Below are 18,577 nucleotides of genomic sequence, written 5' to 3'. Positions count from 1 at the left end.
GGTGGGCTCTGCGGTCTTCTTCAAAGGAGGTTGCTGCCCGCCGAACTGTGAGGCGCCAAGATGCACGATTTGAGGCGATATCAGCCCACTGGCAGTTGTCAATGTGGCAGGCACCAAGAGATTTCTTTAGGCAGTCCTTGTACCTCTTCTTTGGTGCACCTCTGTCACAGTGGCCAGTGGAGAGCTCGCCATATAACACGATCTTGGGAAGGCGATGGTTCTCCATTCTGGAGACGTGGCCCACCCAGCGCAGCTGGATCTTCAGCAGCGTGGACTCGATGCTGTCGGCCTCTGCCATCTCGAGTACTTCGAGGTTAGGGGTGAAGTCGCTCCAATGAATTTTGAGGATGGAGCGGAGACAACGCTGGTGGAAGCGTTCTAGGAGCCGTAGGTGATGCCGGTAGAGGACCCATGATTCGGAGCCGAACAGGAGTGTGGGTATGACAACGGCTCTGTATACGCTAATCTTTGTGAGGTTTTTCAGTTGGTTGTTTTTCCAGACTCTTTTGTGTAGTCTTCCAAAGGCGCTATTTGCCTTGGAGAGTCTGTTGTCTATCTCATTGTCGATCCTTGCATCTGATGAAATGGTGCAGCCGAGATAGGTAAACTGGTTGACCGTTTTGAGTTTTGTGTGCCCGATGGAGATGTGGGGGGGCTGGTAGTCATGGTGGGGAGCTGGCTGATGGAGGACTTCAGTTTTCTTCAGGCTGACTTCCAGGCCAAACATTTTGGCAGTTTCCGCAAAACAGGACGTCAAGTGCTGAAGAGCTGGCTCTGAATGGGCAACTAAAGCGGCATCGTCTGCAAAGAGTAGTTCACGGACAAGTTTCTCTTGTGTCTTGGTGTGAGCTTGCAGGCGCCTCAGATTGAAGAGACTGCCATCCATGCGGTACCGGATGTAAACAGCGTCTTCATTGTTGAGGTCTTTCATGGTTGAGGTCTTTCATGGCTTGGTTCAGAATCATGCTGAAGAAGATTGAAAAGAGGGTTGGTGCGATAACACAGCCTTGCTTCACGCCATTGTTAATGGAGACCTACACTAAAACACCTGTCCCAATTTGTCTCCCAAAAACATATCTATAATCTGTCTCAGCAGTGAAACACAAAAGTCTGCAGACACTGTGATTGTAGTAAAATCACAGAACTGCTGAAGGAACTCAGGCAGTCTCATAGCATGCATAGGAGATGATGATATATAACTGACATTTCAGGACTAAGCCCTTCTTCAAGGTATGGCAACAGATTTATCTGAGCAGCAAACACAAGATGGTTTAATTGGCCCTGGGAGTGAGGCTAGTTCAGGATCCCCTTCAGGGTTGGTGCCAAGGGGGTGCATCGATGGGCATTTCCCCCCCAAGCAAGGTGCTGTGCACCCCCCATAGGGTCATGGCCATCACTCGCTGTCAGACCCACCCCCACACCCCTGGCATCACTAGCGTGCATCAACTGTCACTAGTATCTAGTTTGATGCGCGCTAGTGACTCTCCACCTGCCTCCTTATCACTTCGACAGGCACCTCGCTAGGCTGTGCTGGCCTCAGGATGGAGCGGTGACCAGTGTTTTCTGGAAACATCAAGGTCATCCAGAAGAGATTCTTGCATTCACTATGACCTGCACACTGACAATAGCAGTAACTCACATCTCCAACACAGCCAAAGGACCCCCAATCGCAATTCCTGAACTATACCCACAGCACCATCTTCCCTCACTTCCTTCTCCCCATCCCCCAGTCCATAATTGCACACATGTTTTCTTCAACTTTTCCATGACTGGGTGGATGAATTAATGTCTTACATACATGCATACAGCATGGTAACAGGCCCTTTCATCCCTCGAGCCGTGCTGCCAAATTACACCCAATTGAACTATGTCTTCTGGTATCTTGATGAGGCTGTACACCAATTTCCATGTAGACCATGCTGAGATTGTGGGTGAATGTCCACTTGAAATTGCCTATATTCTGAGTTAATGTGCGTAGATGACCCAGTGTGTTAATGCCCATTTGTGGATTTGTTGAGTCTGTTGGTTGATGTCCATTTGGAAGCTTGCTGACGCTGTGGGGTAATGTCCACGTGGTCCTAACTGACATTGTTAATTAATCTACACTTAAAAGCTTGCCGATGCTGTGGGTTCAGACCATTTGGTCCTTGGTGGCACTGTGGGGAAATGTCCATTGAAGGCTTTTTGAAATTGCAGGTTAATGTCCATTTGGACCTTGCCGAGACTGTGGGTTAACGCCCAGAAAAGCTTGTAGAGACTGTGGGTCAACATCCATTCAAATTTTGCTCATTTTTTGTGTTATTAATGGCCATGGAAGTTTGCTTAAACTGTCACTTTATGTCCACTTGGACCTTGCTGAGTCTGCCGATGAATATCCATCTAGACATTGCAGAAACTGATTTAATGTCCACTTAGATCTTGCTCAAACTCTGTATTAATGTCCACTTGGAATCTTGCTAAATTTGTAGCTTAATATTCACTTGAAGTTTGCTGAATCCAGAAGATAAAATAATATTTACATCTTTGGAGAAACCAAATAGCGCAATTACCAGACATGATTCTAAAATGATTCTCAATATAGTTGAAAAAGTTCAAAAAAAAATGTCAGTCCAATATTTTTGAAAATTAGGGCATCCAAAACATATGTAACAAAGAGGCATCGAATATTTTACATTTGTCACAAATTGAACTAATGATCAGAATAAATTCGAGCAAGTTTGACTTTGGCGAAATGTGTTGCTGTCCACTGGAAGCTTGCTGAAACTGTGGGTCACGTGCACTTGGATCTTACTGAGTGGGTGAGTTAACATGTATGTGTGGTTTCCTTGCTGAGACTGTGGGTCAATGCCAATTTGGACCTTGCCTAAATGGTGAGTTAATGTCCACTGTGAGCTTATGGAGTCTGTGGGTTAAGGTCCACTTGGACTGACCTGAGACTGTTGGTTAATCTGTACTGGAAACTTGCTGATGCTGTGGGTTCAGGGCCATTTGGGCCTTGGTGGCACTGTGGGTAAACAGCCATTGGAAGCTTTTTGAAACTGCAGGTTAATATCCACGTTGATCTTGCTGAGTCTGTGGGTTAATTTCATTTGGAAGCTTGCTGAGTCTGATGGGTTAACGTTCATTTAGATCTTGCTGATAGTGTGGGTTAATGAGCTGAGCCTGTGAGTTACTCTCCACGTGGACCTTGCAGGGATTGTGGGTTAATATCCACCTGGACTTTGCTGATACTACCCATTAATATCTATGGAAACTTGTTGAGTCTATGTGTTAATGTCTATTTGGAATCTTTCTGAGTCTGTGGGATAATATCCACATTTACCTTGATGTGGCGGTGGGTTAACGTTCGCTTGGTCCTTGCTGAGACCATGGGTTAATGTCCTTGGTGAGACTGTGGGTTAATGTTCACTTGGGGCTAGCTGATACTGTGGATTAATGTCCACTTGGTCTTTGCTGAGACTGTAACGTCCACTTGGACCTTGCTAAGACTGTGGGTTAATGCTCACTTGGGGCTAGCTGATACTGTTGGTTAATGTATACTTGGTCCTTGCTGAGTCTGTGGGTTAATACCCATTTGGACCTTGATGAAATGATGGGTTAATGTCCACTTGGTCTTTGCTGAGACTGTAACATCCACTTGGACCTTGCTAAGACTGTGGGTTAATGCTCACATGGGGCTAGCTGATACTGTTGGTTAATGTCCACTTGGTCCTTGCTGAGTCCGTGCGTTAATACCCATTTGGACCTTGCTGAAATGGTGGGTTAATGTCCACTTGGTCTTTGCTGAGACTATAATGTCCACTTGGTCCTTGGTAAGACTGTGGGTTAATACTCACTTGGGGCTAGCTGATACTGTTGGTTAATGTCCACTTGGTCCTTGCTGAGACTGGGCTAAGTCTCATGCAGCATCCTCACAAATCTCAATGAAGCAGGTATGGTCAAAGTATGCACAGACATCTCAAGCTGAATGGTCATAAGCTTTGCCATATCATTCCTGAAAATGGTCATTGGCCATCAATGGAAGCAACTGAACATTAAAAGTTCCCCCTATATCAACCAACCTCAGCTGCAGCTGGTTGGGTAGGGGTTGTGAAATAATTTAAAATGGATTCATTTTGAAAGAGCATATTAAATGCAAACACGAAAGCAGAGAGGGCAGTTGAGGAAGTTACTATTCCAATATTTACAAAATGGATCCATAGATTGGATGGATTTAGAAGGACGTGGACAGTGTGGCGGGTTATCAAGGAATACGAGATGATTTATGTAGATCAGTTACAGATAAAACCTTAGTTAGGCTGGACTTGGAATACTATGTGCAATTCTGGTTGCCCAATTACAGGATATGGAAACTTTGGTATGGGTAGTAAAAGGTTTACCAGGATGTTGCCTTGTATAGATACAAATTATTGGGAGAATGAACAAACTTGGGTCATTTCCTCTGAAACATCAGAGGGTGATAGAAGTCTGTAAATGCATGAAGCATTGATGGAAGAACAGTTAGAATATTTTCCCCAGGGTAAAAGAATCACATACTAGAGTACATGCGTTTAAGGTGAAGTGGAAGAAATTTAAAGGAGATATTGGAGAGCAAATATATTGCCACAGACAGTAGTGGAAACTGATGTAATTGTAGCATTAAAAAGACTTCTAGAGAGGCATAAATATGAAGGAGTGGAAGGATATCCATCATATACAGCTCAGACACTTGGGCCAAGGGACCTGTACCATTAACTTTCAATAGTCTAGCATTAAAAGTCCCAAGGGTGTCATATTATCATATTCTTACTGTTAGTGAACTGGGATCCCTAGTTTATACTCCATTGCACTTTAATTTTTCCATCATGGAGAGTGGGAAGAGCACTTAGTTCCTCAGCGTGCATATAGCAGATGATGTATCCTGGACCTACAAGATCATTAGTGAAGAAGGCGCAACAGCCCTTACGTTTCTGAAGGAGTTTGAGGAGAGAAGCTATGGGCCCTCATTTTGACAACTTTTTGCAAGAGCATGTTTGAGACTGTTCTGTCTGACTGCATCCTTGTCTGGACTGAGTCAATAGAAAGGATCATCAAAATGGCAGAGAAGATTGCTGGATTTCCTATTGATGACATTTACTGGGAATATTACTTTAATAGGGCTTACAGAATTATAGAAATCCTTTTCCATCCAGGATCTTTCATCCACTCTCATCAAGGCAGTGGTATTGGATCACCAAAATCAGGACTGCCAGGCTGGGAAATACCTTTATCTCATAAGCTGTGAGATTCACAAATAGTATACTGTAACCAAATAAATCATTCCAAAATATAATTTTAATTATATTAATGTACCATATAAAAATGGGGGTCAACTTGTACACCAGATATACTTTTGAGACCTTAAATTCAGGTCAAAAACTATTTGACACCGATTCAGCATATAAGTCGATCCTGGAAGCCCCTCCCTACCTCTGGGCACCACCATAACCCACCTAGACATTCTACAATTATAGAGCCAGAGGTCGCTGCTTCTGCCACGTAGGTCCTAGGTTCCCTCTCTTGCTGGGAGAACAATGTCACCGCTCCTACTTGGGAGAACGAGTTCTCCATTCCTGCCTTGTAGGCCGGGAATTTTTTTTTTTACTTGTTTTTTTTTAAAAACTTTCTTGTGGTAATTTACAGCTTTGTTACTTGGCGATTGGGATGTTTTAAAATTTTTTGGGGTTGTTGCTATGAGGCCTGCACAGTTCAAAAAGGGGGAGGGGGATGTGAAAGCAGGGGTCGACTTCTATGCCAGATATATACCACTAAACCATTAAAATGAGGCTATAAAAAGGGGTTGGCCTATCTGTCGTTCTAATTGTATGCCAAAATATACAGTATGTGATTATCATGCACTGTGTGTTTATGTGTGTGCACCATAGCCTGCAGAAATATTCTTTTCTTCACATTGTATATGTACAGTCCGATAAGAAGCAAACTTGATTTGTTTGCTGATTGATCAGAAGAACATCCAGGCACCATAAGTGACAATCACAAACTGAAAACCTTCCGTACATTACTAACAGTTGCAATTAAATTGCATGCTTACACTAGCTATTTCTTTTTAAATTATACACGACAGATTTCTTTTAAGAACATTTTAATATTGAACATTTGTGTGGAACAATTATTTTCCTGGAGGCAATAGAAAAAAGTTCTCTATTGAACACCCCAATATTTCATACATGCAAATACCAAAATACAAATCAATCTTGGAATTTAAGAAAAAACAAGTAGAAATTTTAAAATAAAGTGACTATTCACAACTATTGGATTTAAATACACAAGAATGGGATACTATGTTTCTTCAGGAATAATTGACAATTGCCACAGAGCTGTCAAAGACCTTCAGTAATACTATCCTCTATTACATGTTCAAATGTTTGCAGAAACTCCACTCACTACCCACTTGAAAGTTGGTGTTTAACACACTACCTAACGTTTACTGTTCACACTTTTAACTATAGTGGCTCCAGTGTAGAACATGACGCAGAATAAGAAGGTGCGACTTTCTTCCTCATGCGATCCAGTGCTTCCTGTTTCTCCTTCAGAGCTTCTTTCAGGCGATTAATTTTCTCGTCTCTGATTGTTTCATCCACTTCAAGTGGATTTTTGTGCTGGCCAGGGTGAAACTCAGCTTGGGAAGGAAGTTTGCTCTGCTCCTTATTCGACTCAAGCAAATTGTACAGCAGTGTTGGACCAGACTGTTCAGTCTCTACTCTGCTTGGCCCTCCAACACTGAGGAACCCAGGCTTTTCCCTTTGTGAATCAGCAGACGTTTCAGAAAGAGAAATCTCTTTGTGGTCCTTTCTCCTTTTGTGAGGTTCAGATACGTCATCGTCCCAGCTTGGGTTAGGCCAGGCAGAGCTCGGATTCTCAATTTCAACCTAGACAACAGATACAAACAGGATTAAGTGTGAGCTCTATCCCTACAAGCATGGGTAGACAAAGAAGATGGAGAGAGCAGTTATGTCTTCCAACTCTAAAGCAACCAATCCAATATTAATCTAAAACTATGATCATTTACCAAAATATTTGCCAAAAAACGTCTGAGTGCAGTCTGTTCTATTAGCAAGGATGATTATGGTGTAGGTGCCTAACTTTTTATCTGGAATTGTCAGGACCGGACACCTACCGTTGTTCAGAATCTTCTGAATTTCAGAATCATTTTGATTTTGGTCCCTTTAAACAAATGCCTTGATCTTAGCCCCAAATAACTGTGCCCCCACTCCCCCCCAAGCAGGGCAGGTTCCAGACTATTTTGCACCCTAGGCTGGGCTGAGTGCAGTGCCAGAGGTTGGTGGGAGGTCCAACATGCGCTGTACAGGAGGCTCTCGAACAGCGTTTCTGTCAGGTGGAGGTCAGAGGCGACGGGGTGGTCAAAAAGGCGGCCAGCGTCGGCTGCTCAGATCTGGCTTCTGACATGGCAACAGAGATGCATTGCTGGTGAGCCAGAGTTTACGAAGTGCCACACCAGATCGTGACGACAGTTCATTGCAGGAGCAATGGTCGTCTTCATTACCCATAATTCTCCATGCAGCTGGAACCATTCTGGCAGCACCAGAGCAGTTCCATCTGCATGGGGGAATTATGGGTAAGGAAGGCGACCATTGCTCCCGCAATGAGCCAGCCACCACCTGTTTCTCTCCCACCAGGTACTGGGGGCCTGAGTCACCTTTCCACCAGATAAGAGGGTGCCCACAGGGGAAGGGACAGGGATGACAAGGACTTCGGGGGAGGGGGGAGTGGGGGTCTCCCTCTGAAAATGGAGCATTTATTATGGGAAATTAACGTTACTTATATGTAATCTCATCTACCAAAAACAGTACCAGTTTTTGGAGGTTGCCAGTTTTTGAAATTCCAGATAAAAGGTTAGGCACCTCTAATGAGGTCAATCTAATCTACTCACTAAATTAGCAAATACCAAAGGAACCCTCACTGCAAAATTCCACAGAGGCACTTGGCCTCTGTACTTAAAAACATCTATTTAACCAAAACACTTTGGATTGAGACACTGCATCAGGACTGAGTGGAATGGGGAGATGGCCAGTATATTGAGGGCAACAGGGAGGGGTGGAGGTGGAGCTGGCAAGCGATGGGTAAAGCCAGGTAAGGAAGGGAAGAATAAAGACAGCAGCAGAGGCCGGGAGGTGATGTGGAGGCAAAGTCATGCAGATGATGGAATCTGAAGAGGGAGGTGATGACTGAAATGAGACAAGGGAGTCGATCAACTCCTCCTCACCTGGATTGCTTGCTGGCTCTTGCCCCACCCTTCCCTGACCTCTTCATTCTGGCAATCTTGTTGCATTCTCAATTCTGATGCAGTGACTTGACTGGAAACATCAATTGTCTCTTTCCCTTCACAGATGCTGCCTGACCCACTAAATTTATCCAGCATCATGTTATTTTTTGCTTCAGGTGCTAGCGTCTGCAGCCTAGTGGGTCTCAACTACTATTATGTATTTATTCTGCAACTACACCTTGCTGCAAAGGCACTTGGAACAGTAGAGTCCAGATCTTACCCATGTCCTGAGGAAAGTCAGGGTTAAATCTGGTTGTTAGACCTTTCTTCATCTGAACAGCCATGAAACTCATTAAACTTTCAATATTATGTAACAAACTTTTACCAGCTGTTAACTAAAAACAGAAAATTGCAACCCAAACACAGGCCTTTCAGACTATCAGGGAGAGATAGCGGTTTAAAAAAATACACATGAGCCATCTCCCTTCCAAGTACTCCTCTAACCCTCCTCCTCACTTTTTAAAGTGCAAACAGCTTCTTTAAATCTGCAAGTCCTGGATGTTCAAGCATTCCTAGCAAATCCAATGAACATTTTATTTTTACGTATTACCATTATAAACGCCCACATTCACTCTGTATGCAAATTAGTAGAGGTGGTGAATCAAATCAGTTGGAGAGGGTGGTACGTGGACACAAAGCAAATCAAGCCTCCGTATCAACTGTGTTGCAATGAAAAACGAGAAAATGATCAGACGTAGTCAAGTCGAAGTTCAGTAAAAGTCGTTTTCTCAAACCATCACCTGCAGCTTTTGAAAACCCCACACGTTCCAATTGACTTCATCGCATTGTGACGACCCTCGGAACCTCCCGAACAGGTTCGATTAAGCCTCCAGTGAGGTGCCACATTCCCCCCCACCTACCTCAAGAACTAACGACAGGATGCTAAACCTCAGGTGCCATTACTGTCCACCGCTCTTGAGCAGTCGTGGCAAGGGCCAATCAAGGTCAAGATGACCAGGCTTTAGTCGGTCAATCGTAAATGTCTCTGGATGCCCTCTCAATGTCCAGTACACAAGTTGAAAGCTTGTTTTGTAGTACTCTGAATGGGCCCTCATACAGCATCTGAAAGGGTGGCCCGTGTGCACCTCTATGCAAAAAAAAAACTCGCAGGCGTGGAGTTCCTTTGGGATAATGGGTGTCATTGTTCCATGCCTTGATGTGGGAACTGGGACCAATTTTCCAAGCCATTCCCACAGTCTGCCAAAGACTTCAGTCAGTGGCACCTCTTGTCCATGTGCTGCAGGCACGAACTCCTCAGGTACAATGAGCGGGACTCCATAAACCAACTTGGCCGATGAGGAGTTGAGATCCTCCTTGGGTGTTGTTCTTATTCCCAGGAGGATTCAGGGCAGTTTGTTCATCAAATTAGGTCCCTGGGGGTGGGCCATCAGTGCAGCCTTCATGTGCCTATGCAACAGCTCCACGAGGCCATTCGACTGTGGGTAGTAGGCTGTCATGTGGTAGAGGTGCATTCCCAGAAATCTCAACAAAATGTCCCAGATGGCAGAGGTAAACTGTGGGGCCTCTGTCGGAGGTGACATATGTGGGTAAGCCAATCCAAGATACCCAGGCAGAAAAGAAGCTCTGGCTCATGAACTGGTTGATGAGTCCGCCATTGGAACCACCTCTGGCCCCCTAGAGAATCTGTCGATGACCCTCGTGACACCAGAAGCGGGCCAACAATCTCAACATACATGTGATCAAAACTGTGCTGCGATGGCTGGTAAGGTTGAAGCGGTGCCTTCACGTGCCTTTGCACTTTTGCAGATTGGCAGTCCATACACATCTTTGCCCAGTACGTGACCTGCTTTTTGAGTCCATGCCATACAAACATGTCGGCTATCAGGCGGACCATTGTTCGAATGGAGGGGTGGGACAATTTGTGAAGGTATTGGAAATGCAACACCTTCACACAGCAGGGACAATAGGGCGAGGCTGACCTGTGGAAATGTCATACAGGAGAGTGATACCTTGCGGCCCAAAGGCTACATCCTCGAGTTGCAGGCTCGTAACAGAAATTATAGAAGCCGGGAGTTTGTCATCCTGGCGCTGAGCTTTAGTGAGCGCCATGTAGTCTACACCTGGAGAGGGCACAAATTTGAGGATGGCTTCCACCTTGCGAGGCAATGGAACGACAGCCCAGCTACTAATCTGATGTCCCAAGAATTTGAAAGAGGACTGCTCGAATGTGCACTCGGCAGAGTTCACAGCTAGCCCGAACTCCTGTAGGCGGCAGAAGAGTAAACGCATATGCTGCAGGTGCTCTTTTTGGGAGTGGCTGATGTCGTCCAAGCATACGAAAAGGAAGTCCATGCCATGCCTCTCTGCGTCTATTAGTCGCTGGATGTTTGTGCAGCATTTTTTGAGCCTAAAAGTCATTTTCAAAAATTCGAAGAGGTTGAACAGTGTTATTATGGCGGTTCTGGGCACGTCCTCCAGGTTTACTGCTATTTGGTGGTACCTGTGCTCCATCGATTTTACAAAATAGCCTGGCTCCATGAAAATAAGCTGTAAAGTCCTGTATATGGGGCAAAAGGTAGTGGTCTGCAGTGTTAGCGTTGAGACGCCTGTAATCCCCATAAGGTCTCCAGCCTCCCATGGCTTTGGGCAACATATGTAGCGGGGAAGCCCACAGGCTATCAGACCTGCATATGATTTCAAGTTCCTCCATTTTGTGGAAAGTTTCGACTTACAAAACAAGTTATCAGGTATTAGGCTCAGGCACGTAGAGGAGGACTTTGGGTGAGGATGTGGGTGTGGTGAGGAGAACTGGATGTCCAGAAACTCTGCAAGAAGTTTGGTGAATTCATTGTTAAGAGTACTCCACAGCATCTAGGTGTGGGGCAGATAGTTTGGCTTTTCCAAGGCAGAGTTTGGAACGTTGTGGTGTTCTCCATCTGGTGCCCTTTCAAGTCCACCATCAGTGATTGGGCTCTGAGGAAGTCAGCACCCAGTAACAGCCAGAACACAGCAGCAAGAATGAACTTCCATGTGAACTTAATGTCACCAAATTTCAGGGGTATAGTTTGTGTGCCGTACATTCACCACAGTGAGCACCGGACCCAAGGTCCTGATATGGGTGTCAAAGACCGAAGGAGGAAGGACAATAACCTCTGCACCTGTGTCAACTAGGAATTTGGGCTGGGAGAGTTCGTCCCAGAGTAGAATAGGCTGTTACAGTGGCCAGCTGCCGTAGCCATTAGTGACGACTAACCATGGTGTTTTCCTGGAAAAGTGCAAGGGGGTCAGCAGCAGTGAGCTCCAGAACCCCAGCATTGATGGCAAAATAAACCAGGTGGTTGTCATAAGAGACATGCTTATCCTCGTGGAGACTGGGCCTTTGGGTGTGACACAGCACTAATTTCTGTGGGCCTTGCATTTTGCTGTTTTCTGTGCCACAGAATGTCTGCATGGGCGGCCACTATTTGAGGGTTATGAAAGTCCTCGTCAGCCAATGTGAGGTAGATGTGATGTCTCCTGGCATATACTCTAAAAACTGCTCGAAGAGCAAGCAAGGCCTATGGCCGTCTGCCAGTGCCAACATATCATTCATCAACTCCAAAGGGGCGTAGTCCCCCAGGCCATCGATATGGAGGAGTCGTGCAGGTCACTCGCACCCCGATAGACCATAAATTCGGAGAAGGAAGGCTTTTAGGGCTTTTTGTACTTGCCAAGAGCTGGTGGGTCCCGAAGGAAATCCACTACTCTACCAGTGGTGTTCTGGTTGAGGGCGCTTACCACATGATAGTACTTAGTGGCATCCACTTCTGTCTTGTGAATGTGGAACTGCGCCTCAGCCTGCCCAAACAAAACTTCAGGTTGAGATCCAAAAGTCAGGCAGTTTGAATGAAACTGCAGCATTATCCATGTTGGGTCCAAAATCCGTTTGGTCCGATCGGGGTCACCAACGTAGCAAATGTGTTGCAGTGCAAAATGAAGAAGGAGAAAAATGATCAGATGTAGTCGAGTCGAAGTTCAGTAAAAGTCATTTACTCCAAGAGTCACCTGCAGCTTTTGAAAACCCCATGTGTTCCAAATGGCATCATCGCATTGTGACTTCATGACGTCAGTCGGAACCTCACGAGCCGGTTCGATTCAACCGCCGTTGAGCTACTACACCTCCATCGGAATCAGGAGATGAATGAAAAAGCAATGAAAAGGGCAACAAATAGAGTCAAGATAAATAGGAAAAACATAAAATAATGGCAATAATATTATTAATAAAAACCAATTCAATCTTCAGTATAGCTGAAATAAAGCAGGAAACCGGATCAATGATAAAGTGCCAATGGAACATGATTTATTAGGGTCCCAAGCCTATAGCTAAATATTTCTGGGTGATAACTTAGTTAGGTTAAGAAAGGAAGCAAGGAAGGAGAATTAACATGACCAACAATGGAATCAAACAGAATCCAGAGGTGGGCAGATACAAGAAATAATTAAATCAGAAAAGCAGATTACTCTATAATGAAAGGAACCCAACCTTGACATCTGAACACAGTTCCTTTTTCTCTGCCCAGCATCAGTTACACAGCTGATGAAGAAGCCACAATAACACGAGCAGCCAGTGTGCGAAATGAACTGCAAATGGGGATCAGTCCCTCCAGTGGACTCATCCTGATGCCCTGCCTCCATAGCTACCCTGACAGTTCATGCTGTCAAAGCATACATCACCGTCTTTAGAGCATTTAAAAACAGAAAATTAAAATGGTTTGGAGTAAATAGTGTTCTGCAGAGTTCTTTTCTGGGACCTCTCCTCTATGATGGTTTATATATGACTAGGGCGAGGAAATGGAAAAGTGGGTTCGAAAGTTTGCTTATTATATGGATATGGGTAGTCTGAGGGCTGCCAGAGGTTACAGAGGGACATTCATAAGGTGCAGAGCTGGGCTGAGAAGCAGCAGATGAAGATTAACCCAGAAGTCCAAGGTGGTTCAATTCGGTAGGTTAAATTAATGGGAGGATTCAAAGCAATGTGGGTGAACTGAAAGATCTTGGGGACCATGCCCATAGGACACTCAAAGCTGCTGCTCAGATTGATAACGTTATTAAAAAGAAGTATGGTGTATTGGCCTTAACCATGGGATCAAGTTCAAGAACTGTGAGGTAATGTTGCAGCTATACAAGACTTTGGTTAGACCCCACTTGGAATATTATGTTCAGTTCTGCTCACTTTAGTACAGGAAGAATGTGGATGTGATAGAGGGCGAGCAGAGGAGATTTACAAGGATGTTGCCTGGATTGGAGAGCATGGTTTAGGATGATAGGTTGAGTGAAACTGGACTTTTCTTGGAGTGACGGACATTGAGGGGTGACCTCCCAGAGGTATACAAGATGATGAGAGGCTTTGATCATGTGGATGACCAGAAGTTTGTTCCCAGGACTGCAATGGCTAACACCTGAGGGCATAGTTTTAAGGTGCTTGGGAGTAAGTAAAGGGAGGGGGATGTTAGGGGCATGTTTTTCATATAGAGAATAGTGGTTGCATGGTATGCACTGCCAGCATTGCTGGTGGAGGAATGTACAATAGGATCGTTTGAATTACTATTAGAAAGATGCATGGAATAGAGAAAAATTAGGGAAATTATAGGCAGTCGGTATAGCAGGTTATTATTTCAGCAGAACGTTGTGGATCAAAAGGGCCTGTACCGTGCTGGATATTTCTGTCCTAAATAATTTAAAAACACATTACACCACTGTCACGGTTAATTCAATTCATATTCAAGGAGTAAAGAAAGCACCTCCACTCAATAAATCACAGAACTATCCTTGATTCAATGGGGAGTTATGTAGCAGGAGATCAAATGTGCTGTCATGAGGCCTCCAGTGTGTTCCACACATGGGCACTGCAGGACACAGATTGGGAAGTCCAAGAAGCATTGGCCCATGAACTGTATCTGGCTGAACATTCCCTTCGGAATTCTCAGCTCATCATCTGATCCTCTCCAGGATCTCATTTTCTGTCATCTTTGATGACATTTCGAATTTCATTTGTAAATCCTTCTGACAGCATTGGTAATGAACAGTTTTGTAATATTGGTATGACTTGGAGGCACAGAAAACAATGCTTAGTATAACTACACCATCAAGAAACTGCCTTCAAAAAGGGTTGTATGTCATGAAATTCATCTTTTTTTTTTAAAAAACCCTATCTCTTCACACTTGCTGTGATGCTTTTCCATTACAAATGTTCACAATTGAAACATCTCACCTGACCAGAGGGTGAAGTTAATGTGAGGCAAGTTCAAACAGGTTCCCTTTACAAAAATACATTCTGTGCACAGATTCAATTATCCCCTGCTCCCAACTACAAGTAGGCATGAATCTGTCAGAGTAAACACAAGACAACTGACTCACGAGCGTAGATAATCTGGGAAGAGCATGTACTCAGATGTTTGCTTGCAGCCCAAAGCTCAAGTCCCTCTGGAGTATTTACATTTATTAGAATAGAAAACATACCAAGGAGGGTAGAATTGGTGTTCATGAGGATAGAATGCAAGATTTTTGCCATCTCTGCTCACTCTTCATTCAGTAGCTTTGTGACCTTACATAACAACACTTTTCTGGGGGGATCAAAGGGGAATTAAACCTCAGCACTCCAGTTCCACATAAGTGGCCTGACACAAGTTATTGAACTAAAATGGCTATGGACTACAGTGTGGCAGCAGGTGTGAACATCTTGATAAACTGCACATAACCTGCAGCTGGGAAATCTGCAGAAAAGTTCACCTTGTTTATTCGCTTTCCAAAATTAGAATCAAATCAAGCAAGGAGCCAGGATTCAACTTAAGGTCTGTGTGTGTATATAATGTAATATAATATATATATATATTTATTAATTTTTAAAAAGTTTAATTCATGCTAACCACATTCTGCACGACCCCAGAATTTAACATTGTAATTAGAGACATCTTTATCCCCCAGCAGGACTGGACACACTTTGTTCAAAAACAGGAATATCTGAATTACATTTTTGCAATAGATAGACATTCTGAGATTTTCCATGATTAATCATGGTTTGATTCACTTAATTTCTAGATTCATTCACCTCGAGCTTCTGTTTTGCAGTTACCTCACTGTCAATAAAATTAAATACCTCTTTTCGCTTCCTTTTGCCTTTGTTCTGGCATCCTTCTTCAGATTCCAGAAGACAGTCCTTCAAATCTGCAGAATTCACAGTAGGTTCCAAGTGTTCTCGGAAGCCTGTCAAGCCAGGTATTTTACAGGGATCTCCATCTTCTTGCAATGCCACTGTGACATTGTTTTTGGAATGTCCGTGGCATTCTGCCAGAGTTACTGGGCTGGATTCTTTTGAAATACTTGGGCACTCCTCCAATTCTACTGGTTTAAACCGTATTGATTTGGCTGCCCATTCTTCCATTCCTACTGGCTCAGATTCTTTGGAGAGTTCTGGACATTTTTGGGATAGGAATGAGGCAGGAACCCTTGCATTATTTAAATTTTCCTCCGACTCTCCCAAATCAACTTCCCTGGAAAGCTTAGGGCATTCCTTCAACTCATCTGGGTCACCTTCCCAGGTGGAGTCCAGACATCCCTCAGGTTTTGCCAGCTCAGGCTCTCGAGAGAGTTTAGGACATTCTTCTAAATTCACCGGATCGGGTTCTTTACAGAGTTGCGGAATACATCTCGTAGGACATTCCAACCAACGCCCCGAAGTGTCAGCATCACCATTCATGGAGATTCGATAAAGACAAACACTGACGTCAGAATGGATGCCCGCTTTCAGCAATAAATCTTTGTACTCAGGAAACATCGGCCTTCTTGCACGGCTTCCCGAAACATTTGGCAAATGTTTCACAATCTGCAAAAATACAAACAAAACACAGATATTGAACTACAAAATAGCACCTATTGCGGTTCACTCAAATAATGCCACATACTTTAAAACAAAATATGCTATCTTATGCATTACATCTCTGTTCAGTTACAATCGGAGTAAAGAAATAGGGCAGAGGGTAAAAGGGCAACTTCATGGCATAGCTACCAACTTCTGGTTTCACCAAGAGAAGACAAATTATTCCAGCAGTGAACAAAAGTATTATGAGCACAATTCTGAGATGTAACCAAGACTACAGCTTGGATTAGGCTGCTCAACTGTAATGCACACACCCTGATTGGATTAAAAGTATGAGGAATTTGCATGCCAGATAGTCAATTTTACAGCTGAACAAACTTGTTGTTACCTAAGCAGCATATTTCCCAAAAGTGAGGCTTTTAATCAGACTTGTTTTAAAACTATCCACATTTTGAGGCAGAAATATTCAGCTGAAGGATACTGTTTTCAGTTTAATCCCTTCACCTGTCTTAAAAAGTTTCCGGACCAAAACTGTCTATTAGGGACAGTTTTTAAATTATCTGTAAGTTTCAATTAGTGAGAATTACAGCAATCCAAGATGATGGAAAAGGACTGAAATAAATATCAACATACTGACAAAGCATTCGAGGTCCAATAATGTACATCAATCTCCCAAGCCTGTTAGATAATAACTTAAGCCACTTGTACAAACTCAATTATCTGCCACTAATAAAGAAATTGCAGGAAGACTTAGAACATTGGAAAGAATTACTGCTAACGTTGATAGGGAAGGTAAACTGCATTAAAATGAACGTGTTCTGAAGGATACAATACTTATTTCAAACGTTACCAATTCCTTTAACCAAAAAATTCTTTAATGAATTGAAGAGAATAACAGGGAAATTCTTGTGGAAAGGGAGGAAACCAAGGGTAGCATTAGATAAATTAGCAGAGAGGTATAACCAAGGTGGTTTGAAGTTACCAAATTTTAGAAATTATTATAGAGCCACTCAATTAAGGTATTTATCAGATTTTTACCAGACAAGAGAAAAACCAGACTGGACTAAGATAGAACTAGATAAAATAGGGGAGAAGATACCAGAAAATATACTTTATAAGTGGGATGAAAAGCTGGTGCAATATAAAAACTCACCAGTATTGCATCATTTACTGAATACATGGAAGAAGATCCACTTAGAAAGGAAAAAAAACAAATGACCAAATACCAAAATTATTATTGATGCAAAAATCCGCTAATCCCTTTTACAATAGATAACCTTTCCTTTAGAGAGTGGGAGAGAAAAGGAATCAAATAGAAAATTGTTTTTTGGGAAATAATTTATTAACATTTGAACAGTTGAAGCACAAATATGAAATAACTCATGGTACAATGTTTGCATATCATCAACTGAAAGCTTATTTAAAGGATAAATTGGGAAACAGCTTGAGATTACCTGATTACAGACAATGATAAATAAAAGATTTATAACCAACACATTGATTGGGATACCCATACGGTTAGAGGGCTGGATGGGCTGGAGTTCGTTAAATGTGTTCAGGATTGTTTTCTAAATCAGTTAGTAGAAGAACCGACTCGGGATGGTGTAATACTGGATCTCCTGTTAGGGAACGAGCTAGGTTAGGTAGCGGACATTAATGTTGGAGAACCAATTGGGTCGAGTGATCATAATTCTGTTAGTTTTAGGGTAGTTTTAGGGAAGAGCAAGGAGAGGCCTAAAGTTGAGGTTCTGGATTGGAAAAGAGCAAATTTCAAAGGAATAAGAAGGGATTTGGGGAGTATTGAGTGGGACAGGATAATTTCAGGTAAGGATCTTAATGAAAAATGGAGGATATTCAAAAAAGAAATTTTGAGGGTACAGAGTAGTTATGTCCCAGTGTGGATCAAAGGAAAGGCTGGAAGTCATAGGGAGGCTTGGTTTTCGAGGAATATTGGAAATTTGGTTTGGAGAAAAAGGGAGGTGTACAAGAGGTATAAAGAGCAGGGAGCTGAGAAGTTGAAGGAGGACTACAAGGAGTGTAGAAAAAATCTTAAGAAAGAAATTAGAAAGGCCAAAAAAAGCATGAAGAGGCTTTGGCTGACAGAGTAAAAATAAATCCAAAGGGTTTCTATAAGTACATTAAAAGTAAAAGATTAGTGAGAGACAAAATTGGACCCCTTGTAGATAGCGAGGGTAGGCTGAGTGAGAAGTCTGAGGAAATGGGGGAAATTTTGAATGATTTCTTTGCCTCGGTATTCACTAGGGAAAAAAATGTTGAACTAGCTGAAGTAAAGAAAAATAGTAGGGAGGTCATGAAGCATACAAGGATAACCGAGGAGGTAGTGATGGCTGTGTTAAAAAAGATAAAGGTGGATAAATCTCCTGGACCGGACAAAATATTCCCTAGGACACTCAGGGAGGATAGTGGACAGTTAGTGG

At 43.2% G+C, this 18,577-nt stretch overlaps 1 protein-coding gene across 7 annotated transcripts in view; it reads right to left on the bottom strand.

Annotated features, from left to right (window-relative positions):
• Positions 1-6,104: 6,104 nt before the first annotated feature.
• LOC138764863 (ligand-dependent nuclear receptor-interacting factor 1-like) overlaps positions 6,105-18,577 on the bottom strand; it is a 38,905-nt gene continuing 26,432 nt past the window's right edge. For all 7 annotated transcript variants that reach the window (XM_069941250.1, XM_069941248.1, XM_069941247.1 and 4 more), the window contains 2 exons: positions 15,420-16,145; positions 6,105-6,908 (listed from right to left, as the gene is read on the bottom strand). In XM_069941250.1, coding sequence (XP_069797351.1) covers positions 6,483-6,908; positions 15,420-16,145 — 1,152 coding nt within the window. In that variant the 3' untranslated portion in view covers positions 6,105-6,482. The remainder of the gene's footprint in view (positions 6,909-15,419; positions 16,146-18,577) is intronic.

This window comes from Narcine bancroftii, chromosome 5 (genome assembly GCF_036971445.1).
Source record: "Narcine bancroftii isolate sNarBan1 chromosome 5, sNarBan1.hap1, whole genome shotgun sequence".
NCBI classification, from domain to species: domain Eukaryota; kingdom Metazoa; phylum Chordata; class Chondrichthyes; order Torpediniformes; family Narcinidae; genus Narcine; species Narcine bancroftii.
Note: the sequence above shows the minus strand (reverse complement) of the source record. Positions and strands in the feature narration are given on the sequence as shown.